This window comes from Daphnia pulex, chromosome 2, assembly GCF_021134715.1.
Source record: "Daphnia pulex isolate KAP4 chromosome 2, ASM2113471v1".
Classification (NCBI taxonomy): domain Eukaryota; kingdom Metazoa; phylum Arthropoda; class Branchiopoda; order Diplostraca; family Daphniidae; genus Daphnia; species Daphnia pulex.
In genome coordinates, this window is record NC_060018.1 from 6078345 (window position 1) to 6105706 (window position 27362).

The window sequence follows — 27362 nt, forward strand, 5'->3', positions numbered from 1 at the left end:
TGTCAGCATTTTGCTGGCGACCAAGCCTCAGCGAGAAAAGTCCTTTTGCTCCTACTTTATGCAATCAGCCCGAGTGCACCAGCAGGACTTGAAAAGCCGCATTAGGGAATATTAGATCTGGTACCGGTACGCCATCTCTGATCCTCTTAAGTGTAGTCTTAACTATTGTGGGCTGCCGACCCTCCCGTTTCATAATGCCCACAAAGACTGCTGTATTAATACGTTCACATACATACATACATCTATATATCTATCCACCTTTATTCCCAGCCTTGAGTTCGCTGTATCCGTTACCATTGAAAACTTCCCACCAACATGTTCTGTACTTTGGAGGTCTATAATTGATGCACTAATACAGTCCTATGCACTCCTTTTATCAACGACAATATTCGCTATAAATTCAAATCTGCCGCCGTGCAGCAATGGCTGCAGACTATAGGCTGATGCTGTTCAAATAGGCGACAGTTTCTTCTATTTTCCTTGTCGGGAGCTAAACTTAACAAATAATGCGCATCCACGTATACGGGACGGGGCGAGGCGAGGCTCTACCTACGTTGTTATCGGCTGGTTGTGTCCACCGGGAAACAAGGAAGGTGGAATCGCCTTCCGATTCTTGTTGGTCAGAATTAAAGGCATCTCGCGAGATCACTTGCACTAATGAGCCTTATTGTTTCTTTGTTTTCCTTCCTTTTTTTATTTTTCGTCTTTTTGGGCTGCACCGTTTGATGGTAGACTCTGTGTGACCCAGAGTGGTCTGTCGTCCTAGATTGTTGTCAAAGACTTTACTGTAATGGGACGAGAATGAGGAGAGACGACTATGCGGTTCCAATTAGCGCGCGCCCAGACGTTTGGGCAACAAAAAAAAGGAGGACATTGACGAGAGATAGAGAGAGAGACTGGAGCGATTCATAGGTCGCCTTTGGGGTTGGTTCGGCAGCTGTATACTCGAGTACTCTGGGGTCAATTTTTATCCCTTTGCTATTCGGCCATGTCCCGCTGCCGCAGCGACCGTACATTTCCCCACCGTTTTTCTTTTGATTCTCTGCGACGCCGTAGGGAAATGAAATCGAACCACACACTTTTTGCACGCGTGACTATTTTCTGTTAGTCCGGTCCGGTCCGTCCGTCCGTTCCCCTCTCCCCCCTACGTGCACCCGCTCGAAGTATGCCGCAGCGTACATGTAGCAGCAACTGTAACGAATAAATCAAATGCTGACCGCCGTCGTATCCATTTCCCGTGATGTTGTGTGGACTGACCCAGCAGATGCACATTGCACCCGTCTCTGGTTTTTTCGCTCTTGCCCTTGATTTATGACGCAATTGTTTATGCATACTGTAACGTTTGTGAAATTTTATCAGCATGCAGTAGCGCTGGGTAGCGCACTTCCATTCTATGCAGTACGGATAGGCGGAAGAATGCTGGATTCTCGGTAGCTTCGAGGCTTTTCACCGTGATCGAGTACACCTGACTTGATTCTTGTACCTCACTACGTGGATGATGGAACGGATCAGTCGAAAGAAACTAGGAAACGAATTAAAGAGTTCACTTTTATTAAATTTTGATTTGTTTCTTTTTTTTTTTTCTTTTGTTGCTGTTACCAAAAATCTCGTTTCAATTTCCTGTTATTTTCCATCTGACTTTCTCAATTGTTTTCCGAAATATCTTGAATCATTCGGGAAATTTTTTTTGTTTTTTTAAGTCTCGATCTTCTTTCTATCTTGTTTTTTAGACGCGTCCTCTGCTTGATAATTATTAGATCACGAATCCTTTATGAAAAAAAAGAAGAAGAGACAATGACACGCAGTGGCTGATATGCGGATTTGGTCAAATTGTCTTCCTTCTCCTTGTTATAACAAGAGAAAATAAATGAAGGATTGCGTGGTTGAAAATCCGGTTCTATGCGACCCAGCGTTTACTCTTGACTGACGATCGTTCGGTCCCGGATTTCCCAATGTTTGTTAGTTGAAGTGAAAAAAAAAAGAAAAAAGAGCCAGCAGCCAAGTAATAAGTGATGTATCATCGATAACAAGACAGTTTTATTGCGTCATAGTTCGGCGAATGACGTTGCTCAGCATGATTTATTTTATCACCCGCGAAGAAGAATTTTTCAATAATAACAATAAGAAGAAGAGGAGGAAGAAATGACCGAAATGTCGTTGTTTGGCCGCGTTCACAACGTCACGTTTTATGTAGATTGTAAGGAGAGTCTGGAATTCACCGGGGGTGATCAGGTGGAAGAAAAAGGGACGACGTTAGACTATCTTTATTATTATTGCCATGTATACTCGTATATCTATGGGTTTGTATGATATTGTGTAATAGCGATATTCTCGTATCATGTATACATCCCAAAGTATATATACGTCTAGCCTACCTTGTAATAGCCATAAAGTTCAGTTCGTAAAGTTTTTTGGGTCGTTGCTGGTGCAACGATTAAATAAGCCAGTCCCAGATGCTGCCGCGTTTGTTGGCGGTGTTGTAAGAGGCTGAATGTCGGCCCATACACTGGGCGGCCGTCCGGTCGCAGTTGCAAGTAGCCAGTTTGCAGACATCCGTGTCACCTAAAATGAAATGAGTCACGACGAGAACCACCCCAGATGTCGTGGTGCATCGCCGACGTCTTAATTGGATGGTGCAGCCATGGTGGAAATGAAACGGCACGAAAATGAAGGGAAAAGGTTACCTACCGCATTCGATAGCAGAAGCTTCCGGCTGCTGGCTGCTGCTCCTGCTGCCATTAGATCCGGCGTTGGAGATGGTCCAGGTATAGAAAGTGAAATACGGACCGAAGAAGGATGAGGAACAAGGGCCGCTGGCTAGACTTTCGTAACACTGGTCGTGTTTCCGACAACATCTGGGCGATGGGCGAAAGATGAGATCTTTGGAAAATCCTCGTGCAACCAAAATGAAATTGTAGCTTACCGGTCTATTGCGTCAATGATGGGCTGAGTGCCAGTGTCGCCACTGCCGCAGTGATTTCCGTAATTATTGAAAAGCAGGGCCTCCATCCGCGTGGTAAACCGAATCATGTCCCCGAACGAACCGATGCTGCGCTTCGTTCTCACGCTAGCTTTGGTATATATATCATTGCATTGGAATCAAATTGAAATTCAATTTAAAGTTGATAACTAGCCAAATCATTTCGCAATCATTCAATTTGATGGATGGATGAATTGACGCCGGGGAAAATTCAATTTTCAGTGCGGAAAATATGTGACAGTTACTACTACTATACTACTACTACTACTACCGGGTTTGTAGGACGTTTTAATCGTCACATGCAGGCCGCTCTTTCGTGCCCAGCAGTCAGCAGCAGTAGATGTATACCGTCTCAGACATTCAATCAATTATTAATGCTGTTTCTCTTTTTTTTTCACGCCACAGTAAACAACAGCGGCGCAATGGGAATCGGGCAACGGAATATAATAATAATAATAAAGAAAAGAAAACTTTTTTGGCAACTTTAGTGCTTGTTTTGTTGACGTTTTCGTGATCATCCCCGGGCTCCTTTCTCAGCTCCTTTTTTCCACGTCCCTGATTTATTATGCAGAAAATGTGTCTTCTCGTGCTATAGCGGTGCACAGAGAAACTCTGTGCAATCGCACATGCATCAGCTACAGTATATCCAGCGCGTTCTCGTTTGATCAATATGCGACCGACTATATACGAAAGTTCTCTCCGTTTCACCAGGTGTCTTGTTCAGGAGCGTAGGGTCCCATTCGTTTGAGTTTTCCTTGGGCTGAAAGTTCTTGAAAGATACAAAGAAAGAGGGAGGGAGGGGAGAACGGACAAGAGTCTTGATGCCTACCAGTATTTGAACGTCGACTTTTTCATGCCACATGGCGTGTGCATGACTCTATAGCGTTTACAGTGTGCCAGTCAAAATCCTGTTCGGCTGCCGCTGGCAGCTTCATTTGATCCAGCAGCGCCTTGGCAGCGATTTTTCTCTTTTTCTTCTTCTTCTTCTTTTCTTTCTTGGAAAACCGATACACGTAACACAAGCCATCGCAGACACACTTCCTGTTTGCGCTCGCTGATCGGTTGGAAGAAAGAGGTGACTGTCGTGTCGTAAAGTGGCAATTTTTCTTTTACTGTTGCGTCCCCCGTCTGTTTTCCTTTTTCTGATTTTTTTTAAATGTCGGTATCCTGTTTCGCATCTTTTTTTTCGGATGTTGCAACCTGATCTTATTTCTAACGATATAATTCTGTTTTTCTCGCTTATCGCTATAGCAACCGGGTCTAAAAATAGTGAATAAATAGGTCACTGCGAAGTCAAATTATGGATCGTGATGACGACGTGAAAAGAATACTTCTCTTCGATCCTGGGTGTATCTTTTTTCTCTCTCTCTCTCTCTTTTCTAATTTCGTAGATTTAGAAACACAATAGAAAATAATCAATATGTAGCCGTGTGCCTACCTCATTGGGTACTACAAAGAGGACAACTTTTTGGATGGGAAGCAGTTCAAAGATTCCACTAACGAACGCTCAAATAAAAAGAAGTGCGCCAACTTTTCCTTCCCTTTTGCCCAATTCCTCGTCGCTGGTTGCTTTAAAAAAAACAGCTAAATTCAAATTACGCCCGGCTTTGAGGGCCTCATCAATTGGGGGTACGTAACCAACTGGGAGAATTCCTTGCGAGTTTGAATAACAGGCGGAAATGAGGGACTACTACTAGTGCTACTTGCCCAAGTCTTTCGCTAACTTCCGAATGCCAATTTAGTCGTTTATTATGTTGTCCGCATCAAAAAAAGAAATCACCAGAGAGCAATCAAGAAAGGCAAATAAAAAAAAAGGGAAATTCAACTGGCAGAGCGTGGGGGAATATCGTCGGTCGACTTTGATTCAGCGCCAGAAAAGAAAAAAACAAAAAACAAGCCGCGCCTTGGCATTAACCTCAATGCGACACTGGGGCAACTAGTCAGAGGACTCGGAGCCAGGGAAGAGAGGCCGCGATATTTATAATGCGCCCGCGCCACACGACTGCTGCACGCTGCGTGGAACGTAATACGTATGCAAGAAGCGAGTCTGAGGAATCTAGTTCATGGCATGCGAAACCCTTATCAAGTCTAATTTATGGGGCGACAATGTCGACGCTGTGGGGGTCAATATTTTGTCGGGAGAAAGAAGCCATCGATCGCACGCCACACACAGCCATAGTTTGGCTATGCCATGGTGGGAGGACAGCAAGGCACAGTGGCACATACCGCTGCTGCTGCTGTTGCTGTTTCACGGCGCGGGGCTAGCGCCGTAATGCGTTGCGTTGGCAGCAGTCACAGGACTTTGGCCCGCCGCGATTTGTTTGTAGCAGCTTCTCCTTTTTTCTTTCCTTTTGGACCTTTGGAGACAGTTGGGAGAACCTCTGTCTCGGCGGCAGTAGATTTTCCTCTAAAATATTCCAATGCAATGCCCCCGAGAAGTGTGTGTGTGCTCTTGTGTTCTGCTGTGCAGCAGGAGCATGGCGAGGAAATATATAGTCCCGCCCGCGCTCGCCACCCCCACATCCTTATAGCAATAACCTCCTTCCTGCTCACAGTTTTGAAAGCGAACGCGTTTCGTCGAGATTCTGGGACGTCGGCACTGATTTACAGTAGCTGTATTATTTTATGCTTGGTCTATGTCTTAAGAGAGGCAAGAAATGGCTATGCTACTCTTCTATGGCCGATATGTTATGTGTTGACGATCAGCCGAGTCGGCATCGTCATAGATGGAGTACGGCCGTGGCAGTAACATGCCAACGGATGAGACACCATCAACACTGACAGAAGCAGACGCTAATGGAAATTACTACTCGACTGGATTCATCTAAACATCAGTCGCCATAAAATTTTTTTTCCTTTTTTTTTGTTTGGCAAAGTTTATAGGCCACTAGCTTTACGCAGTCTTTTGGGAGAGATATAGAGCGAGAGAGACACAGAGACAAAAGCGGAAATAACCTACCAGAAAGGCTTGACTGAAGGAAGACGGACGAGGCCCAGATGATGGCCAAGAGGTACGTAATACGTGATGGACGCCCAGTCATTTTCCAAACGAAACTGAGCTGTTGAAAACATGCGACTCGATACTAAAAGAGAAGCGAAAAAAAAGAAAAAAGAAGGACAAGTCCCAATTCCATTCGCATCTGATAAAGGCCTTTGGATGTCATAAATCATTTGCCGCGAGGATTTAGACTCCTCCTTCATTTCTTGTAAATATTATACTTTCCCTTTTTTTTTCTTTCATTCAACGTGCCAGTTTCTCCGAGTTCTTCCGTTTCATTCTTCCGTGTTCTTGCCATTCAATCAGCTCATCTCTTATCTCCCAAAGAGTTGATTTTTTTTTCTTTTTTCATCGGTCGCCATAACTTCAACCTCGTCGCTCTTCCTCCCTTTTCACATGCAATTTGAATAGGCTGCTCCTCTTATTCAACAACCACTGGGCGATATTGGGCTGGTAATATATAGGGGCGGGTTTCATTGAGCGCGATACACCGTACGGCAATTTTCAGACACAAAGGGACCACCCAAAAGGGGAGAGAGGGAGAAAAAAAAATAATATGCAAAGCGAAAAACATGCGGAAAGCTATTCGTGATGCGTAATAGCTCAATTCATTACGTCTCCTTCTTTTTTTTTATGGCCATTTCTCGTTGTCGCCGCTCATGCTGCTAAAAAGTCGACACTCTGTACGGTTGTGTTACATTTGCGACCTTCGGTTCGCCTCATTTCGACTTGTCCTTTACACTATACGCGTTTTATTTACGACCGCGAGAGAGAGAGACGCCGTATACTTTCACTCGACGCTCGCCTCTTTTGATGTGTGATGCCCGCGCGCCCGCGTGTGTGTGTGTCTTTTAATGTGTGAAGCGGACCAATCCAGTCAGTCACGTTTTATTACCTTACATTCTATCAGATCGGGCCCTCTATACTCTCTGATGACTTTGAGGCGGTTGCCAGTCGACCCCCGTGAGCTGCAAGCCATGGTTTTTTTGGGGGGGCAAACGGCTCTGCCAATTTCCGTCTCGTCCCCGTTGTCTTATTCTCTTTTCTCTTTGATGCCGTTTTGGTTTGGTTACATCCTCCGAGCGTCTCGAGTTTCCCTTTGCCATGACTCTGGCTGCCTGGCTGGGTATCGGTTCTAACCCCCCCCCCCTTTTTTATAGCTGGATATGTATACATACATATAGATATCCATAGATACACACATTTTCGATCAATATGTAATCCAACAGCGGCAGCGTACTATATACTGGTCATTCCGTTTCATCGCCATAACTCCCGCCTGCTCGGCTTGCACACGTCAAGGCTCCTCGGGGTTCGACGTGAAATGTAAACAAGAATAAAAGAAAAGCAAAGAGAGAGAAAGAGAGAAAGAGAGAAGGAAAAGCCGAGCAAATCTTCAAGACACACATTCATCTTCATTTAGTGTCGGGTAGTGGGCGTAGTAGTCGAATGCCGGATGTGTATTGTGCTTTCCGCTTTTCTCTCCTTTTTTTCCTTCCCCGCCGTCTGCCTACAGTCGATAAGTAGGAACACCATTTTTTGGGTGGCAGGAAGGTTGTTTCTTATATGTGTTTGAAGGTCTTAAACACATTAGTTGTCCTCCCTTTTTTTTGTGTTTGAGCACAAATGCGAAAACGTGCGATGACATTGTCTTGTGACGCCGCGGTGGATCGAATAGGCTCAGGTTGAAATTCGAAACCGAAATAGCTGCTGCCGCTCCTGCTACACCAGCACCTAACGAAAACACAATTAGAGGCTCCCTCTTCTGGGAGGGCTCTTTTTCTATTAGTCACTCAACTAGATTTAGAAATTTAGCCAAAGGAACGAATGAACGATCTATATATTCGCGCCTCATCTGTCTTTTTGTGGCCTTTTTTTTCTTTCTTTCTTTGATTCTATTTCTCCAAGTTTGCTTCACTTCTCCAGTTCGCCCGTTTGTCTTCCTCTAGGACCCTCTATAGTCTATGCAATATACTGGGGTCCTCGTCTCTTTTCTGTCTCTGAGCAGGACCACTTGGGACAATAAGATAGATGCTCTATAGTCACGACGATGTAATCTCGTACTTTGGTCCAGTTCCGGACGGGATAACCCCCTTCTCTCCTTCTCTTTCGTTTCCATCTATACCAAACTTGTCTTCGGAGCTTCTGCTGTTACGTATAGCTGCTGATGTAGCAGAAGGGAGCCTGGGCGGGCCCACAGTGGCGGTGTGGGACTCGATGAGAAAGTCAATGTCGACCGTCTGTGTGTATAAAAAGCCAGTGGGGGTGGGGGGGCTCCATAACGTTCCGCACAGCCGAATTGAACGATGTAAATAGATGACCGCTTCCTCTTTCATCCTCCCGTCCTTTGTATTCTCTCCCCCCTCCCATTTCGGGAATGTTGTCAGAGGCAACAACACGACAACACGACGGACCATGTTCTTGGTGTGTCCGGCCGCTCAACAACCTAAACTATAACTAGACGACAGGGACGAGGCATCTGCATCTCTTGTGAATTTGTACAACAGCCCAAGACAATCCAGGGCCTGTTTTTGTCTCCGGCCAGACATGCAAATGTTTCGCAAAAAAAATCATCTGGGAGAGACAATCTACTCTAAAGTTATCCGTCCGCTCCGTCTCTAGTTCTATATATTCAATTACCCGAAAACGAAATCAAAAATACTATACTGGGCAGAAATAAAGCTTGGTTGTATTATCATTACACTTTTGTTCTGTCGCCGTGTGACTCGTTGATGAATTGGCTAAAAAATGTCAAGGTGATTGCATTGTCGCTTGTTTTTTCCAATCAATTGTGATTAGTTGAGAAGCTTGCATCCATGTTTCAGTGGCATCGATTGAATTTGGTGTGACGTCAGTCGTTTTGGGTGTCGGGTTGAGACTGTCGACTTTTGACGAGGAAAGGCCGTGGTGGGCACGAACCGGATGAACCCATCACGTGGGGACGTCAAAACAGATGAGATGAGAATCCTATGGAGGCACTATTTTTAGTGTGAGACTCGCTAACTTTATAATAAAATATAGACATGATTCCGAAAGAGACGAGTATTGATTGCGTAGATATAAAAGCGGAAGAAGAGAAAAAGAGAGAGAGAAAAAAAAAAAAAAGGAGAGAGACGAGGGAGACGAAGGATATCGAGCTATTCCATCCCCCTCTCTCTCTCTCTCTCCCTTATTCCTCCCTCTACTCCGCTACTACGACTCCGGTTTTCTCTTCAGCCGGAACAACACATGTTGCTCGCTCCGACCCTTCCTCTCTCTCTCTTTTTTTTTTCCTTTTCCGCTTTTCTTCCTCTTCTTCTTCTTCTTCTTCTTCTCTTTTCTGACATGCGCTCTTCTCTAGCGGAGCTGCCGCCGCTTGTGTCGCCGTACAACCCATCGGCATATTACGTATACTACAACCCCTACTACTATACTAGTCTGTGTGTGTGTGTACTATTATTCCCTTCTGTGTGTGTGTGTGTGTCTCCCCCCCCCACCCTCTCCATCCATTTCCATCCTCTCCTGGTGGTGGGCGAAAACGCGTTCAAAAACAAGAGATGAGAGAGAGAGAAAGGAAAAACTTGAAAACTGGCCGTCGGGAGAGACGGAACGCTCAGTACTCGGCTTGGTTCGGATGCGGGAAGATCCCACGTCTTTTGGTCGATGGAGAGAGACAGACTCTCCACCTCCTACTCTTGTGCTAGTCGCTCTTCCGTCAGATGGTGAACTTGATTATTCAACTCGATCTTCTACATTGCATATTACTAACCGCCCTGCATCCATGTAGTGCCGTCACGAAATTTTTTTTTTGAACAAAATTTTTTTATTTTTTTTTTTTGGCAAACGGATTGTGTCGTGCTGTGTGTTCCCCTTGACTGCGACTCTTCATGGAGAAATTGATTGATGAGTGAATTTGAAATTTCGCGCTCTCTTTGCCGTTTTGAATTTAGCATTTTTGAACGTCAAACGGCCGGAAAGGGGGGAAAGAGAGAGAGGGGAAGGAAGCGATTGCAGTAAGCAAAGGATTTTGCTGACGATTTCTTTTTTTATTATTATTATTCTTATTTCGACAAAAGAAAAACAAACTCGGGGTGGTGGTGGTTTTGCGGGTTTTCCAGTTGGAAGTTTTCATCGGATCTGTGCGACTGCGTTGGCTTCCGTCATCATCATGTCCGCGTCGCTGTTTTCCGTCAAGTCTGGAACCTATTCCTGCCGTTGCCGTCGTTCCTGCCACGGTCCGTTGGTCGTTCAACAGCGTCGACCGACATTGTCTCTCATTTGCCACTAATTTCCCCAGTCGTCGTCAACTCTTTTCTATTCTGTCCTGATTTTTGTACCTCGAAATTATTCCGACGTCGAGTCGGTGACAACTTGTGCGTTGTGCCGTGTTCACTAACAACAACCCCCTCCCCCCCAAACCGTGCAGTGTCTTCTGGGAAGTGCAACCACCGTCGACTCGAGCAAACATCGAACGCTGACCGATTGATTGAACTTTCCGGTCACGTTGTTATCATATAGTGCACGGTTGAAATGCCCGTCAGACGAGGACATGTTGCCCCGCAGAACAGTTACATCGAGACCATCATCCGCAAATTCGATGAGCTCAGTAAGATTCCTCGATCTTTTTTTCTATTGTCCCACCCATCCCATCTCATCCCTGACTGGCTTTAATATTCTTTTAATTAACCGTCCATCCCGCCGTCAGCATGTCCTGTGTGTGTCGGCATTCTCCTGCCCTGGCTGCCATTGATAAATTGCGGATACTTTGTTGTTGGTCCGGAAAATATGGGGACGTCCTGGGGTTTTTCGAGTCGTTCACTGAAAAAGCCAAAACACCTTGGCCACACCGTCAACAACAAGTCAACAACATAGCCAAAAGAGAATAGGGATATGTAGTATAGCGGACACAATCTTGTTTGCTCAGTGTGCTCACACAGGGCCTTCAGGGCCTGTGCATGTTGACGTGTGTGCACGATCAAGTGGGGCGGACGCTGAGCGCGTTGTTGGTGAGTGGGTGGCAAGGATTTTTATTTTTCACATTCAGCGCATTACGGACATTTCCCTGTTTACACAATTTTTGGGTTGTTGTTTTTTTTTTCTTTTTAAAATAAATGTGTGTCTTTTTGTTGTTGTTGCTAATCTGCCTCTATTGGAGATTCGCTTTGTAGAAACTGATTGAACGAGAAGAGATAGGGTTTCCTGACGGGAAGACGGTTTCTGTGATGTAGCAGCTCCTCGGAGCTACTCTAATATAGGTGGGAGCGCAGCAGCTCCTTATTTGTTTGGCAAGCATATTGCATCTTCAGTTCGTCGTTCTGCCTTCTGTCTCTTCTCTCCTCAGAATTGGAAACTGGGAAATTGAAAGATGTGATCAAGACGAATAATATAGGGAAAGAGAAATGAGGAGTTGGGTGGACACGGATGTTCGCGTGCCGGAAAAGAAAAGAGGAGAGACCCAGAAGTTTCTTTGATTTCTTTGGTTTTTTTCTTTTGTTTGCATCTTCACAACTTCGTTTTTTTTTTCTTCTTCCGGCCCTGTGAACATTGACTCTTCTTCCTTTTTGGGTCTCGACTTGTTCCAGAAAAAGCATCAGGACTGCGCGCATGCATTAAAGACGGGGGGCAAGAGAAAGAGAGAGTAGGGTAGCAGCCAGTGATGGAATATCTGAGTTTGTTGTCAACTGATGGGAGTATTTTCTCCAGGGGGTTTGCTTCCCACCCGATTTTCCCTTGTTTTCTTATGGACAGCCTTGTAACATTTTGAAAGGTTTCGTCGATATCAAAATTGCAATGAAATAAATACGGGAGCAGAGCTGTTAAGTGATTATATCCGAAATCATCAGCGAAATCTCTCCGCGGTCACTGGGATCCTCGTCAATCATCTTTTTGTATTTTGTTTTGATCCTCTCTCTCTCTCTCAGTGAGATCTTGTTTATTGTTCTGCCAGAGAAGATGCACGGGCCCTATAGTGCTGCCCTGAGATGTGATGAGTCCTAAATATCAGAGATGAACGTACTCTGTTAACCTCATCGAGACTGCATGGGTGTTGTTGCCAACTCATCTCGCTGAAAGTGCGAAGCCATGGAAAATTGAAAAGAAACGGGGTAAAATGATACAGGTTAATATCATCATCCCCCATCTTCTTTTTCTTTTCTTTTTTCTTTATCTCAGCCCCCCATTTTCATTTTTTCGCCGAATTGATTTGACTCGCAGTTGTTCAATAGGAAACCCGCTCTTCTATTTTGATGACGGGAAATATCACAGTTGCAATATTCAACTCCATTCTGAGAAATGAAAGCCCTCGCCCCTAGTGTACTACCTATAAGAGTATAAGTAATATCGACGAGAAGATATCGAGATGGTAAAAGGAGGGAAATTTCAATGTTATCATCCGTATGGCGTACGAATAAAAGTCGAAATCTTTTTATCTCTTCAGACGCGCGTCCGCTGCCTCCCACGCCACCGACGGAAAGTTGGCCGAGCTAAGTCCGGTCCGAACGCACGACTTGCCCTCCTCCACCCGCGTCCTTTCTCAATTGAAACGTACGATTTGAGCGCAAAAGAGAAAAGGAACATCAGTCGAATCTCTATAGGCTCTATCTCGGCTCTATCTCTTTCTCGACGTCATTTTCTTTCTTTTTTCTCTCTTTTTTAACATCCCAGTTGCCTCTCCGCCTTCTTCTTTAGATCGAGCCTGCTGCTGTACGTTATTGGCTACATCCCACTGCTGTGTTTGTTGTCGAGACGTAAAAGAAAGAGAAAAAGAAAAAGCCAAGAACGATATATAGAGCGACGAGTGAGACTCGGACCGATACAGTGTGCCAAAGTCTACTGTGTGCACGGGCGTTGTAAGTTAGGACGGACCGCTTCTTCTTCTTCTTCTTCTTTCCGTCTGGCTTTTCTTGTCTCTTGTTTTCTTTCTTTCAACGCGGCCAATGCTGAGGCCTTGGTTAGTCGCTTTATGTGTGGTGGGCATTTGAATGTGAATGCTTCGTCTTCGTCACAAAACTGGAGCAAAATGTCATGGCTTTTCATCAACACGTCCCCCCCACGCCCAAACCGACTCCTCCCGCAACAGGGCACCTCCCACCTCCTATATAGACAATTGAAACGTGCCCTGTCGAAAAATGGCGCTCCAGCTGGGATCTTAAACTAGTACACATTTTTAGTATCGTCCATCTTGAAAACTGGCCTTTGTCGTCTTTTTCTTTGATTTGTTTTCTCCGTTACGCCCCGCGCTATCAAGTTGAGAAAACAGTCGCGTAATACCATCCAATTTGTTTTGTTTACTCACTCATTCAAGCCGAGCCAAAAATGTGTCGTAGAAACATAGAAGTGTTTCGTGCTTTCTACGTGCTTGCATGTTTTTTTCTAAACCGTACAGGATTCGCCCGGGCTAAATCATTTGACACTCAAAAGTTCTCAGACGTCTACACTCTACACACGAGAGAAAGTCTGAAATAGTATATAGTTTGTTTTAGCTATCGGACACGCCAATTCATCCAACAAACCCAAAGTAAATTATATTTTCGAACCGGGTATAGAACCCGGTCGTCGTCCAATTGGATTGCGTCGCTGCTTTGCGGCTCTGCCCACACGTCATTATGTGACCAGCGACAGACGATGATGACGAGACGGGAGAGCTGCGTAATAAAAACGCGTTTTCCATCGACTTGTGTACACGTAGTACGTTGCCGACGGTGTTTTGTGTATGTCTCTCTCTCTCTCTCTCGCTCGCTCGCTCTCGCTGTCTACCCGAGTGAAGTCACACGTTTGCCGTGTCGTCGATGGATCGATAAATCGATTGCCAACCGAGACCGAACCGGAACGGCGGAGGAAATGATGATGTGGGACGTGTTGATGAGGTTAAACGGAAGAACGGAGACATTAGATCGGACCACATCGGTGGTCGACTGAATTCTACACTCTACAGTCTCTTTTGTGTGTGTGTGTCGTCGGGGATATATGTACATACTGTACATGCAGAGCTTATGATTTATTAGCGGTCCCTTGCCAGGCAAGACCTGGAGTTTGTCTCCTATTTCTCTTATTATTATTATTATTTTTAGTTTTTTTTTTGTCCCGAAATTTCCGTGAAAACTGGGGCCGATATTGACCGATTCGAACCCGTTATCTCTTCTTGTACACGCCCTGTAGGTTGTCGTTATTATTATGATCATTTTCCCTTTCGCTGGCGCTTATCATGTGCTGTTCATTTCGATACAAGAGAGAAAGTATCCGACAGCCAATGTGCGGGTGAGTGATGGCGCGTGGTGCGTCCGACAACGATCGATGGTAGCCGAGATGTATACCGGCACCAACGCGCTGTTGCATGAAACCACACAGCTCTGGTGTTCCATATAGATATATATCCAGGCAGATGATGAGAATGGCGGAAAAAGGAGAATCATCCCAAATAAAAACTTGCCTCCCCATCAGCCACTGTGCGACTGGCATCTCTTTCTTTTCTTTTCTTTTGAACAAAAAGATTTTCTGCGAAGAGATTGCGGCTTATTTCTCAATATTGTCCTAAGCCATTTGTTTTCATGTTTTCTATCCCGTCTACGAGATTTGACGAAAAACAAAACAAAATCTTAAAGATCCTTTTCCGTGGAGGTTGTCGATTCCCGACTTGATCCTTTTGACTGAGGAAATGGATGTTGTGCCTACTATATTTTAATTAGCATTTGAAGCTACGTTCATCGGGGGGTGTCGTTTCTGGTGAAAAAAATGGCACATGGATGGGCTTCGGTATTCAGAAATACGACGGAGCTTAAGGGGACTGAGAAAAGTTGTCGAACGCATTTTTTAAAAACAAGTGGCTCTGTCGCGTCACGTCGGAGACGCTTTAAGAAGGAAGAGAGTGAGCATTCGATTCTTGAACGATGCTGTGAACAAGCGCTTAAGCTGATTGATAATCCGCCTGGCAGCGATGGCAAGGAAATGCATTTGCCGTGTTGAAAAGCCAAAGTGTAGTACAACGTTCTAAATAGTATAGGAGTAGTTGTTATTGTCGCACTAGCATTGCTATCAGTGTAAAGTATCACGTAGCCGGTCGAAAGTCTAAAAAAGAAAAGGCCATCGATTTTTTTTCTACAATTTTCTCATTAGAACTTTTGATTCGGCGATCGATTCGGGAGTTGTGAATGTCCAGGAGCACAGAAAAAAGACATATGTACGTCTTCTGCGGCTAATCTTTTCAGGGCTATTATAAGGGATACGAAAAATGGATGAAAGAGTCTATGAAGTTTTTGGACGTTCGATGTAAATTTAATCATCAGCATACGTCGACGCGGATCGATAGGAATGAACTATTCGCCAATCTCCTCCAAGTTTTTTTTATTTTCTTTTATTTATGTTTTAACTTTTTCACTTTTGTTTGTTTGTCTATATTGAAGATTCGGCATAGCGTGTCACCTTCCACGAAAAATCACATGAGAAATTGAGGACGACAAAGTTACCGTTTCTATTTCAGGAAGGCGAGTGGGAAATCTGCTCAAAGATGCGAACGGCAGGTCTTGCCGGGCCTTGACGAATGGGTGGCGAATCTTGTTCCATGCGAGGATCCAATTGCGCCCTCCTTGTGTGACACTCGTATGTTCTTTTTGATGATTTGAAACCAAGACGAGATTGATTGCCGAAATTCTGTTTCTTTTTGGATAAGGGAAAAACCATTAAAAGAACTCACAAATGGGACATTCGATGCCACCGTCTATTTTCGTGGTTGTATTTCATCTAGTCACATTTGCCGTTCGCAACTCTTCATACTGAATTCCCTTTTGTTTTTCTTTGACGTTGATTCGTTTCCGAGGCTTTTCCTCCTCCTCCCCACCCCAAAGGGAAACTTTTTCAAGTTATTACTATCGCGAAATGGGATTTCGCTATTCGTTCCTGTTTTTCTGAGAAGGAGAAAAAGATTACGTAATGCTATACATACACGGCCATCCTGGCTGGACGGACAACCGTAGGCATTATATAAGTCTAGCAGGGATGTGTCGGATTGGATTCAACGGCCAGCGCACAAGGAAATCCTTTTTGACTTATGACAATCATAAAAACGACCAAAATACGATGCGAGGTCTCCGGCTTTCTTGTTTTTTGTTTTTTTTTAAATCCCTCCTTCTGGAATCGGTCTCTTAAGAGCTAAAAAATGACGACGGACAACAATAGTCGATAACTCTCGGTTTCCCCATTTTTTGGGAGGGGGATTCTATTCTCGTCATCAATGGCGATCCTCGGTAAACCTACGTCGGATGCTTCTACGTACGTTATAGGCCCAAGAGTTGAATAGTGATCTAGTACCGTGTACTTAATGTAGGCAACTGTGTTGGACAAAGCCAAGACGCGCAAGCGAGAGATTATAGATTTTGGGACATAAGAATAGCTAAGCACAAACAAGTGCATTGTATCTGATCAGCTGATATCAATTTGGACGGAGCGAGTGATCCAAATCGTCGACGGTCGACTGAGTTGGCGAGAAATCCCTTTTTCCAATAGAAATTGCCCGCGCCGTTGATGTTGCTGGCCAGCGGCTCAATAGGGAAAGACCGAGGCAAAGAATGAGAGAGAGAGGAGAACCGTGAATGGTGGCGACAGAGTCTGAATGAGACAATCATTTGAGAGTATATCCTACGTCCCCTCCAGACTATCACAACAAGAAAAATAAAACGAATAAATAAAATAAGAAGGGGAGGAAAAAAAAGGAGCTGGCACATCGCGCACAGAGTCCCGTAGGCAATGAAAATTCTGTGCACGAAGCCTCCCTCTGCTAACTTGCGACCAACTCAGGCACGAGAAGTTGGATAGAAATTGTAAATAGAGTATAAAGTAAATCCCTAAAAAAAGGAGGGAACGAAGGAAAGGAGAAGAAGAAAAAGGGGCAATGGCAAGGTAAAATGGATGTCGGAGAAAGATGAACCAGACGTTGGCACCATAACACGGGAGAATTACGGGTGTACACTGACCGTAGATATATATATATACAGACAGAGCATCTCTCCATCCCGTATGACGAGCTAAAGGCCTCGTATTCTGAACTGCTGCGGCTACAAAAAGAAAAAAAAGGGCCGAGCGATGAATTCTTTCTGCCTCCGCCCTTTTGGCCACTATTGAGGTTTTTATGTACGAGCGCCGTGGCTTTTCGTTTGGTTTACACCGACACGAGAGCTGTTATGACGCTCGTCAGCAAACAATTCGCCTTCCGATTTCCCGTCTGATGATTTACACAAAGGGAATTCGCCTTGTTGTTGGTCGATATAGCGGCGATGCGTAGTTAGGATCGATGATCGACTAGAAAGAGAGAGAGATAGGGAGAGAGAGAAAAAGAACTCAAGGCATAGGTCATCGCTATTATGTTTGTGGTAGGGAAGCGAGAGCGCCGCACCCCTCGACTTGATGGGGTGGCGGATCATTAATAAAGACACGGTTCACAGGACACAACGGCCGTCCATCGCCCGGCCGTCTAGCTTTCACAACCACACAGTCGTCAGTGTCAGTGTAAAAGCCAACAGACGATCCATCCGCCGACTTTATATCCCCCCGTCTTTGTTTGCTTCCGCCTTTTGTCCTCTTGTCTTAAAGTTTCGCCAGGAGAGACATCTAATCGTTTCCTACCGTCCTGCGCCCATTCCTGTGACCTATATCGATGTATATTTGAAAGACATTAAGTTTGGACATGAAAACTTTTATAGAGAGTGAAAGAAAAGACACAAAAAAACCATCCGTCTGTCCAGCCCAGGAATCTTAATGGGGGAAAGAAAAAAAACATGCATTGGGCAGATGCGGCATGGAACACTATTGCAATTGTGGGAGAAGGATCGAGATCGGATTGCATTCGAACGAGGATCGATTTTTCACCGAGTCGCTAGAATCTAGCCTATGGCATACATTGCCGCAGATTATTGGCAGCGGGTTGCAATACTACTCACTGAAGCGAGAAAAGAAGCGCTTCACCTCCATTTCTCTTCAGCATTTTCTCCCCAGTTCTTTCTTTTCTTTCTTTCTTTTCTTTCTTTCTTTTCTTCCCTCTGATTCTTGTATTCTGTTTTCTTCTTGGTGATGCCTCCGCCGCCCCGTGTTGCTACTCGCCATTACTACAAGTCTCTCGAAATAGAAAAAAGGAGGGGGGGTTTGTGAAAACGAATCACGCCTTTGCACAAGAGTTCAACCGGGACTTTCTTCGTGGTACGGTGTTGGGGGGGGGGACGAGTGAGAGCCAGCGACTTTGAAATCCCTCCCAATTATCATAGACAACAATCATATTCGCTATAGCGGAAGAAGAACCGCGCTACAGAGAGATGAGATCTCTTTTGTATCCTTCTTTTTCTTCATCGTCGTTATGGGAAAAGGTCGCGGGGTAAAATACTTGTACGATTTTGAATAAGAGCTGAAAAGAAGGAGGGTTCGAGATTGGCAGATTAGATTTATTGACAGGCGATGAGGGGTGACGTCAAGGGACTTGGCGGACCGCACCGACGAAACTGGCGGACAGATGGACGACGGACAGGAGTGGGGGTGTGTACAAGAGGACTGTATACCATCTATATTCTCTCTCTCTCGACTCTAGATAGTTGATTTGTTTGTTTGGCTGACGTCTTTTACTCTTTTGTTTTGTTTGACTTGCGTTGCGCGTTTTCCTCCCGGTCTTTTTTCGGCGATGCGAGATCCAACCAAAACGACTCTAAAGGCGAAGGATAACTGCTATATCTACTGCTGATGGGTTGGTGGTGGTGGTAATGGTGACTGCTGTGTTGTTGCTCCTGTCTGTTGTGAAGAGACTCCCCGTTATTTTCGGGACCCGGAGCCCCTCTCTTCTCTTTCTCTCCGCTTAGCTCATTTTGCTTTTGTTTTCTTTGCAAGTCGTCAAGTCAAGCGGGAAAAATAAAAGAACATCAATGTAAAAAATGCGGAAAAAACAAGTCCATTCTCCACCCTTTCCTCTTGATGTTGCCCCCCCATAAAAAAAAAGAAGAAAAATTTGGCTATCTACACTAGTCTCTCTTACTCTCAACCAGTTTGTTACGGATCACTCCGAGAGGATGGAACGCTTGATGGATTGATGTTCCAGCATGAGAGCACTACCGCATCATAGATATATACGCGCTTGGTATTAATTTCGTTTTGTTTTCCTTCGTTCCTCCGCTTGAATTAGGCGAGGGAGAGAGAGAGAAAAAAAAAGGGACGGGAATTGAAGTCTTCAAGATATTCAGCTGCATTCGTATGCCATGTTTACTTAATGGATTGGCACTTGATCGATGATGACACACTCGGAAGCAGTTTTAAACGTCGTTTTTATTCTTTAGCTTCTTCTCTTCTTCTTTCTTTTTTTCGTACTACTAAAGAGAGAGAGAGAGAGATACTAAGATGGGAAAGCTAGTGAGGGAATGAATCTATAGGCAGTCGAGTGAACATTTCGGGCCGTGTCTCGAGTCCCGATAGAGTGGCTCAGCTGCCACACTGAAACTAAATTGGTATCTGGTATCCTCTGCAGTAGATAGGCATCAGTATAGCCTCGTAATGAAGATGTCGTCTTCGGAAACGATACATCTTCATGGACTTTCTATCTTAAGACTTTGCTCGGATATATATATACACACAGCACACACACACACTACAGAGTACTGGACAAACAAACAGCAGAAAATGTGCGGTGCTGGGCTGCTCTGATGTTATAATAATGTCGGCGCACCATAAACCTCGAGACCGTAGTAGTAATAGCGTCCGTAATTTTACGTTTGTCCATTTGTCGACTTTCTTCTTCATTTTTTGCGGATTTCGGCGCTCTTTTGGTTTCCATCTTTGGTCTGTGACGTAGTAATAATCAGCTCGGGCTCATCCAATATGGCCGGAGAGCCACAGATGGGAGTGCGCTGTAGTTCTAGTAATACAACTACGAAAAAGAAAGCTCTACAGAGATTGCCGATCCTCCGGGACTGACTAGAGATGCAGTCTACTTGCCCGCGTTTGATAGACTTTGGCCGATCTCTCTCGTGCGAGACACACACACGATAGTCGAGTGAGTTTTGTCGCTCCTCACTACTGATGCTGCTAACTCTGTGCTAACTTTGTCAGGGCCGACTTCGGGGACGAAGCGAGGGCCAATAGCACGAGTGTTGTTTGGATGTCGGCAAGGAGAGACGCCACACACTGTGTGTCCTTGCTCTTGCTGGGCTTGGACGACTAATTGGCCCAGGATAGATATTCTGGCCCACAACCGGTCGCCACAACAACCTTCTCCGACTCAAACAAAGTTATACTACGGTGCCTGTTCGCTGCTGTTTGGTGTGTTTTCCGTAACAAATGACCTCCCACTCGCATCGGCACACTGAAATCTCCCTCCTCGAATCGGTGTGTGTATACATTACTGGTAAGGTCTGACGAGCGCCAGGCAACTCAATCATTAGTGTCGCATAACACTTAAATGTTACTGCTGTGACAGGTGGCCTGTTGGAAGAGAGAGAGTAGAGCGACCGTCTATTACCTCTCGCCCCCTCCCTCCCCATCGTCAGCACATCTTTATGCGAGAGCAGATGCAAATGTGAAGAAAATCCACTTGAACGTGTTTGCATTTCGTGACAGACAGCGCTGCACAAGAGGATCCTTGAGAATTCAAATGATGTTAGTATTCTCGGTAATTATACAGTATAATTTGGGTTGCTGATTGGCTGATTGCCGCTTGACGCTCTAGATGCAAACTGTAACCATCCGATTCGAAATGTTTCAATCACGCACTCGTTCAGATTATGCGGATTGAAAGCGTTTTCTGTTAACGCTGAACGGCGAGGGAGCAAAAAGAGAGAGTCTAAACTTTTGAAGCCGTCGCGCATAGGATCGAACTTTTTTCTTGTTTATTTGACGATGATAAACATGGGCGCGCTGACAGTAAATAAATTTTCATTCTGTTAGCGCGCGCGCGCGGGGAAAAAGTCTCTCGCTTTTTATTTGTTAGTTTTGGGGTGGACAGCAGCAGCGCATTGATGTAATAAATTTGTGTCGGGCGATGAAACGTCCAAAGATAGCTGGCCAATCTGTCATTGGTCGTAATATAGTACTACCACTGGGGTAGGCCACCCGAAAGATAATGAGAATTGATATGACGTCAATGAAGAGGAGGAGGACGGACGCATTTTTTTTGTCTAGCCAGTCCTTGGCTATTTGGGAATGTTGGGAAGCGCGTGATGCCACTTGCCGGCGATGCTTAGCCTGAGCTCTTGACGTCACCACATGTGCACAACGACTTCCAAAGAACACAATGGAAATTGCCCTGTTTATTTTATACACTACCACGGATATGTGTGTGTGTGTGCTCTGTTCCGCATATTATTATAACTATCCTGAGCTAAAAAATAGGCTAAAGAGTGAGAGAGAGTGGTCACAGCTGGAGAAAAGTACAACCCCCGCTCCCACCCAAAAGAAGACGAGTTGTTGTGGGTAACCTTTGGGGAGCTGCTTGCCACTGATGGCGTGTAGCGAAATCCCTCACTGGCAAATGTTGGCCCTCTTTTGTGTCTAACGTATACAGCAGCCTATACAAGCTGCGGTAGTTAAAAGTACAAAAGACTTTTCTGAAAAGTCGAACCGAAAATTCGTCATGCAAGAGTGGTTGTGTGTGTGTGTCTACACATAATAATATGCTGAAACTAACGCAACGCCATTAGCTGATGATGGCCCATGTTGGAAAGAGATTCGGGACTCTTCATTCGTGACCTGCAACAAAGCCCTTGATTTGTTGCTCCCTGGTTGTTGTCCTTGTCTTATTTTCCCTGCAGAGGATGACGGCGGCCGGGTTGTTGTTGTACGCCGAGCCCGCCAACGCCCCACCGTTTGCCCACGCCCATTTCGTTGGGGGAGTTGGCGCTCAACAACACACAGTCCACGCCTCGGATGCGTTACATCGTCATTGCTGCCTTGACTTGATTGCAGAATAGAGAATAAATAGGTGGGGGAACACTATAGGCCTGTGGAAAAATAACCTTCCTTTATCCAATTTCCCGTCTTCTATTTTATTTTATTGTTTTCCTTTGATGATCAAGTTCGACGAAACGGTTCATTTAGAAGGATAAACCGGGTCAGAAAGATTATCTTCTTTATATACTCCCAGCTACCTAATTTCAAAACTAAACCTTGATAAAAGAAAAGAAACCAGGACACGCTGGAAGTCTCTGTGCGAAGCCTGATTGATCGCATGTTCTGCTATTATGCCTGGGCTCACTTATAAAGGCTGCCTTTGGCTCACTGCTGACTGCCATGTAGTAGCCTAGTAGTACATAATACGGTCCGGTTGTTATATAACAAGTTTGGTTCCCAATCTGGCGCTGTCCCTTGTCAATATAGAAAAGCTCCATCCACTATTCTTATATGTTGTGAATGAATAAGACTTGGGCTGGGTTATTAACTACCGAGAAAAGAGATTGATTTTCTCGCCAAACTTTCCTTATTGGAAACGGCTTCATTCGTCTGTCGCTAATCCGCGAGTCACAGCTGTTTCCCTTGGTCCGAAACGACTGGGGCATTACGTAATTGATAGTTGAGATCAGATTACTATTATCATAAGGTTAGCCAATTTACTGGCTAATATGGAATTGGAACCCAGCAGCAAACAAAGTTGTAATTGATATATAGTGCCCACTTGATTGATGATTGATTTTCACGTCTTAGATCGGAGCTTTGTGGTGGCCAACGCGCTGGCCGACGGCGGGCCCATCATCTACTGCAATGAGCGCTTCTGCCAAATGGTCGGGTTCAGCCGGGCCGAGATTATGCAGAAACCGGCCGTCACTGAGTTCTTACACGGACCGCTCACTTCGGCCGACAGCATCAACCAGGTTCGAGACGTCCTATCCAGTGCCGAAGAGAAGCAGATCGATATTCTCTACTACAAGAAAGATGGTAAGTGAAAAGTAACTGGCACTCCTTGTTCTTCTTTTTTTCTTTTCTCCTGTTTGCGTCTCTCTTTTCATCTGGACGGCGCACAGACCCCCCCAAGCTGTACAAACAAATCAACCAAGACCTACTATTAAGAACTTGAAGGGCGGCAGCTTATTTCGTTGATGAGAAGAATCATATCGTGATATAAAACCGATCCACCTTCAAGCTAGTGAGTGAGGGAAGCGAGAGAGAGAGCAAAAAGCAAGCAAGCCAAGTGAGTGTGTCTATATAGGCCAATTCCGTGACGATCCTGCCGGCTAATCCCCGGCGGATCTTAATGGAAAGCGCACCCCCCCCCCTCCTGCCTTTTATATAAACGACGGTGTTACTGTGGAAACAAAGTGAGGGGCGATGGGCGTGGACGCAGGCAGTCGAGCTGCTTCATTTCCTCTGTATATAGCTAAGCCAATCAGCCCGACCTTGATGGCGTTTGATGTCGCCACCGTTTTGAAAGCGGGCCCGCCCGTGCCCTCCTTTTTGTTCCCCCCTTTTCCCTCCTCCATTTCCGCACAGGACAGTTTGACGACGGATTCGTTGGTGACACCTTGACTTCTTCTTCTTCTTCTTCTCATCCGCGCGCTTGGTCGTCAAAACGCCGGCCTATTTAGCTTCAACCCCCCGCGGGTCCCAACTCTGAGCCTCCACCGGAGGTTTCCCATCGCCATTTTGCGTATCGACTCGTCGAGACTTTCAAACGTAACCGTTTTGGCGCCTTCTTGTCGCTCCAGCAGAGTACTAAAAAGAATTCGCCGTAAATAACGTAATAAATACACGTAGCGCACACCGTTTAGAATCAGCGTCTATGTGGGATGGCGTCGTCCGTCTCTGGCCGGCGGGACGGGCACCGAGAGAAAAACGTCGTGTGCTGTATAGGAGGGATCCTAGATGGAAGCTATTTTTAAGTTGAGGGAGCGGCGAACGTCAATGACCTCGCAACGAGTGGCGTCCGCTTCGGTAATGATGTGAGCAAAAAATCTAGGAGCGAGAAAGAGAGAGAGAGGCTCCGAGATGGTTCAAAAGACCCCGAATAAATAAGGAGCAACTGAGGATGTAAGAGACCAGGCGACACAACGTTGGCTTTTGTATATCTAGGCACGCTCGAAAAGCTAGAAAGGGTGACACGATGTACGAACAAGGTATATCATGTGTGTGTCGTCTAGTATGTCCGACGTGGTTAAGTGGGCAGGCCAAGTTTGAATTGAAACAATGCATGACGGAACACGAAAGCAATTCATCATCTAAAAACATAGACTTCTCCGATTTCATTCTCAGCCGGGCGGAAGAGAACCGTTTTTTCCCCCCGCCTCGGTCGTTCATCAGCAGCACATTTGACACAATGTCGTCAAACTGTAATTCAACAACTCGTGGCGGTACCTCAAAATGGTTGACAGTGTTCTACCCTTTCTGATGGCGGGGGAATAAAAGTTGAAGCCTAGACACCCACCGAATGCGGCCGTCGTTCACCTTTATTGCTCTTTTTTGTCAAGCCCTGCCGTTTAGGTGTAGGCACAGTGTCCAATCAACACGTGAATCGAATCATCAGTCGCGTCAACTTCGTGTGATGGAGGACGTAATGTTTCGTCACGGTCATTATCATTTTTCTTCTTTTTCTTCTTCCTTCTTGCTCCTGCATTTTCTTTTAGGCACGATGTTTTATATCAAGGCGAATATTTTTCCTCTTTTTTTTCCTACTTTTTTGTTTGAGTGATGAAGCGGAGACGAGCGTCTCCCGAGATGGCAACGGAGAGGTTCACGAGGATGGAAAACTCAGTTATGGACAGAGGTGATTGGATCTGAGCCTGGATATATGTGATGTCTTTCATCGTGTAGTTGTTTTGTTGCTGGGCATATCTCCTTTTTTTTTTCCTTTTTGTACGGAAGTAGTTTCTCCGTGTAGTATAGCCGGTGACCTGTGAGATTCTCTCTCGCCGATATTGCCCCGGCCAAGAAAAAAACTTGATGAAATGATTTGTTGAAGTTGTTCTCTCTCCTCACACAATTGCACCCGGGAAAAGTCGTTTTCGTATATTTTCTTTCTCCCTCCTTACTGTGTGTATGTACATGGCTGTCAATGTGTCTCTCATCCTCAAGAGTTTTCACTTATCCTATTGGCGCACTGATGGAATCCTTTTGAACGATATCTGCGCAGATGTCGCTGTATAGGTACAGCACACGTCGTACAGTGGGGGAAAAAAACTGATTTGATAGTGGATGATTGAATTTCGTTGTGTATATATACCTCGCCCATGGCATCGGCTCTATTCAGTCGATCGGTTATGCTGTCGCGGGCGAGGATCGCGGGATGCGCCCAGTAGTCGCGGCGACAGTTAAGTACTGCCAGGCGTCCTAGGCAGCAGCTCAATGGAGCGGTTACCAATCAACCAGATGGCTTTGGATTGAATCTTGTACCGGTATCTGACGGCCTGCTCCTCGTGTTATTCTCCATCTTTCTTTGATGGACGTATCCCCCCATCATTCGCCTCGTTATCTTATATGACGACTTTGGAAATAACCCCCTCCGCCTTCATCGCGTTAGATTAATCTGTAGGATAGGTAGACCTCCCTGCCCACAGGAGTCTATGCAACCAACCAGGCAAAGGCGCATTTCCTGTGATCTCGCGAGAAGAGCAAAGCGGGGAGAGAGAGACATAACGTATTATCCCTCAACACAGTAGCCTGACAACCCATCACCGTCGTAACCACTTATTGGGGGCGATGTATCGATCTGCGCCAGCCCAGCAGCAAACAAGTCTATATAGCTCCGCTTCCTCGCATATAGCCCGTCTTTTATCTCGTTGCTAGAAAATACCCTACAACTACTTTTTGCCCGTCTTGGCCCGTTTTTTGTATGTGTGTGTGGAGCAGAGCTAATGACAACAGTGTCGGCTGCTGCTGGGGTTCTGCTGGCTGAACAAAAAGGAAGGAGCGCGGTAAACAAGGCGACGCCGTCGTCATGACGCCTTGAAAGAAGTAGTAAAAAAAAGGGAGGAACGAGTCGAGTCAATGAGGCAAGACAGAGTTAAGTACTTTCCGAGATAAAGAGTGAAAGTGGAAGGGGCGAAAAGTTGAGAGAGAGAGAGAGAGAAAAGAGCAAGAGATTGGCTCCTACTTCATGGCTTAAAGACACTGCGTAGACTGACTGGGGGGTGCGGGTGCAGCAGCAGCAGCGTGTATATTTCTCCCTTGGTCTTAATATTCGAGAAACGGTTTGCAGATTTGGGTCAGTTGTCAAGGAGAACGCAAAATCTGCTCTACAAAGACCCGGTAAATCAAGCGTATAATACTGTATAACATTTCTCTTTTTCTTTTTCTGGGTTCCATATAGACTTGTACTATACTGCGCTACTATCAGATATCTCAAAGTTGGGCTTCTTTCAGGCCTCTCTGCTTGCCATGGCAGAGAATGTGAGCCCCGGCCAAGTGATATCTTGTATAGACATAGTACGTACTAGAACATTGCGTGGGTGAGGGTTGTTTCATTTTGAATGTATTTTTGATGGCGCCCAGTTTTGATATTTGGCTGGTGTCGGACTCTCGCCATTTTTGTTGGACAAGCTTTTTATGTAGTCTTTCCATGCATAATGCACCCGCCTTTTTTCGGTCAGGGAAAAAAAATGTCCATTCGGCGTGACTGGTGCTGGAAAGAAGCCACAAATAAGAGAGATGGAGAGAAACGGACAAGGGGAAAAAGGAAAATAAAACCCGCGATGCATTCTCCAGTAATGATCCGTCAGCCATGTAGCAGCAATAGCACAATTGAAGACTAGATGCCAGAGTCGCTTTTGTGTATGCGATAGCCGCCACTTTGCATTTGGCCCATTTTGAAACGGCAAGAGGAACCGTAGGCAGAACACGCCATTATATCGACGAAAGAGAGGTGTCTATAGATCTAAAAGGAAAAATAAGAAATTCAAACTCGAATGCTTTAGATGTATGCATCCATCAAGTAATGCTGGCCGGCAGCTCTTTATTTTGGCGTGAGGCGCGGTCAAGTGCGAACGACATCCGCGCATAACACAGCAACAGCAGCACTCGCCTGGATTTCTCGTCGGATGGGGGGGTTTTCGTCCCGGCCATGTTTCACAATGCCAAGTGTTCCGCATGAAAATGAGGCCTCTCTTTTGCTTCTTTTTTCCCCCATCTCGTTCTAGACCAGTCCTCTTTTTCTTTTCTTTCCCATCCGAGCCATAAAACGAAATAGAATCAAGCGAGGGAGAGAGAGCAAAGAAGATTTGGGGAGCCAAAGACAAAAGACAAACGCGGTTTTCTTGTCAACCAGTGAACCGACTTGAACTGAGCTGATATCCCCACGACGGCTTGTTTGTCACACAAACGGCGCTCTCTAGCTCCTGTATACACTCGTCGTGTGGTTTTTTTCCCCTTGCGGTTGCTTCCTCTTTTCTCTCTCTCTCGCCTTTTACCGGATCTTTTATACGGTATTACGTACGTCCTGTACGAGTTTTGACTCTGATGAGCGAG

The 27362-nt window shown here is 45.4% G+C and overlaps 2 protein-coding genes and 1 long non-coding RNA gene across 10 annotated transcripts in view; 1 reads left to right on the forward strand and 2 right to left on the reverse strand.

The window, feature by feature from the left end:
• Positions 1-27362, forward strand: part of LOC124188629 (potassium voltage-gated channel subfamily H member 6-like) — a 93869-nt gene that overhangs the window by 26044 nt on the left and 40463 nt on the right. For 3 of the 7 annotated variants that reach the window (XM_046581399.1, XM_046581401.1, XM_046581400.1), the window contains exon 2: positions 22614-22844. In XM_046581399.1, coding sequence (XP_046437355.1) covers positions 22614-22844 — 231 coding nt within the window. Of the gene's footprint in view, positions 1-9540; positions 10564-22613; positions 22845-27362 lie in introns of those variants that run through there. The other 4 variants (XM_046581403.1, XM_046581405.1, XM_046581404.1 and 1 more) reach the window with 2 other exon arrangements.
• On the reverse strand, positions 2000-6091 carry LOC124188640 (basic phospholipase A2 nigroxin B-like). 2 transcript variants are annotated; one of them, XM_046581421.1, is made up of 5 exons: positions 5940-6091; positions 2924-3071; positions 2689-2855; positions 2376-2562; positions 2000-2208 (listed from the first exon to the last, which is right to left on the reverse strand). In XM_046581421.1, exons 1-4 carry the CDS (start codon positions 6019-6021, stop codon positions 2435-2437), a joined length of 525 nt encoding a protein of 174 aa, XP_046437377.1. In that variant the 5' UTR covers positions 6022-6091; the 3' UTR covers positions 2000-2208; positions 2376-2434. The 2 variants fall into 2 exon arrangements, with proteins under 2 accessions (XP_046437377.1, XP_046437378.1); XM_046581422.1 differs by having other exon boundaries at positions 2000-2294.
• LOC124188641 lies at positions 3347-5933 on the reverse strand. The gene is made up of 2 exons (XR_006872443.1): positions 3810-5933; positions 3347-3749 (listed from the first exon to the last, which is right to left on the reverse strand). It is a non-coding gene; the product is annotated as an uncharacterized LOC124188641 (long non-coding RNA).

Excerpts from the sequence above, each read along its gene's own strand:
- LOC124188640 (XM_046581421.1), bottom strand. The coding sequence starts at position 6,021 with ATGACTGGGCGTCCATCACGTATTACGTACCTCTTGGCCATCATCTGG. Across the intron at positions 3,072-5,939 it reads CCTTCAGTCAAGCCTTTCTG|CTAGCGTGAGAACGAAGCGC; the intron begins GTAGGTTATTTC and ends TATATACCAAAG. Across the intron at positions 2,856-2,923 it reads ATCATTGACGCAATAGACCG|ATGTTGTCGGAAACACGACC; the intron begins GTAAGCTACAAT and ends CCCATCGCCCAG.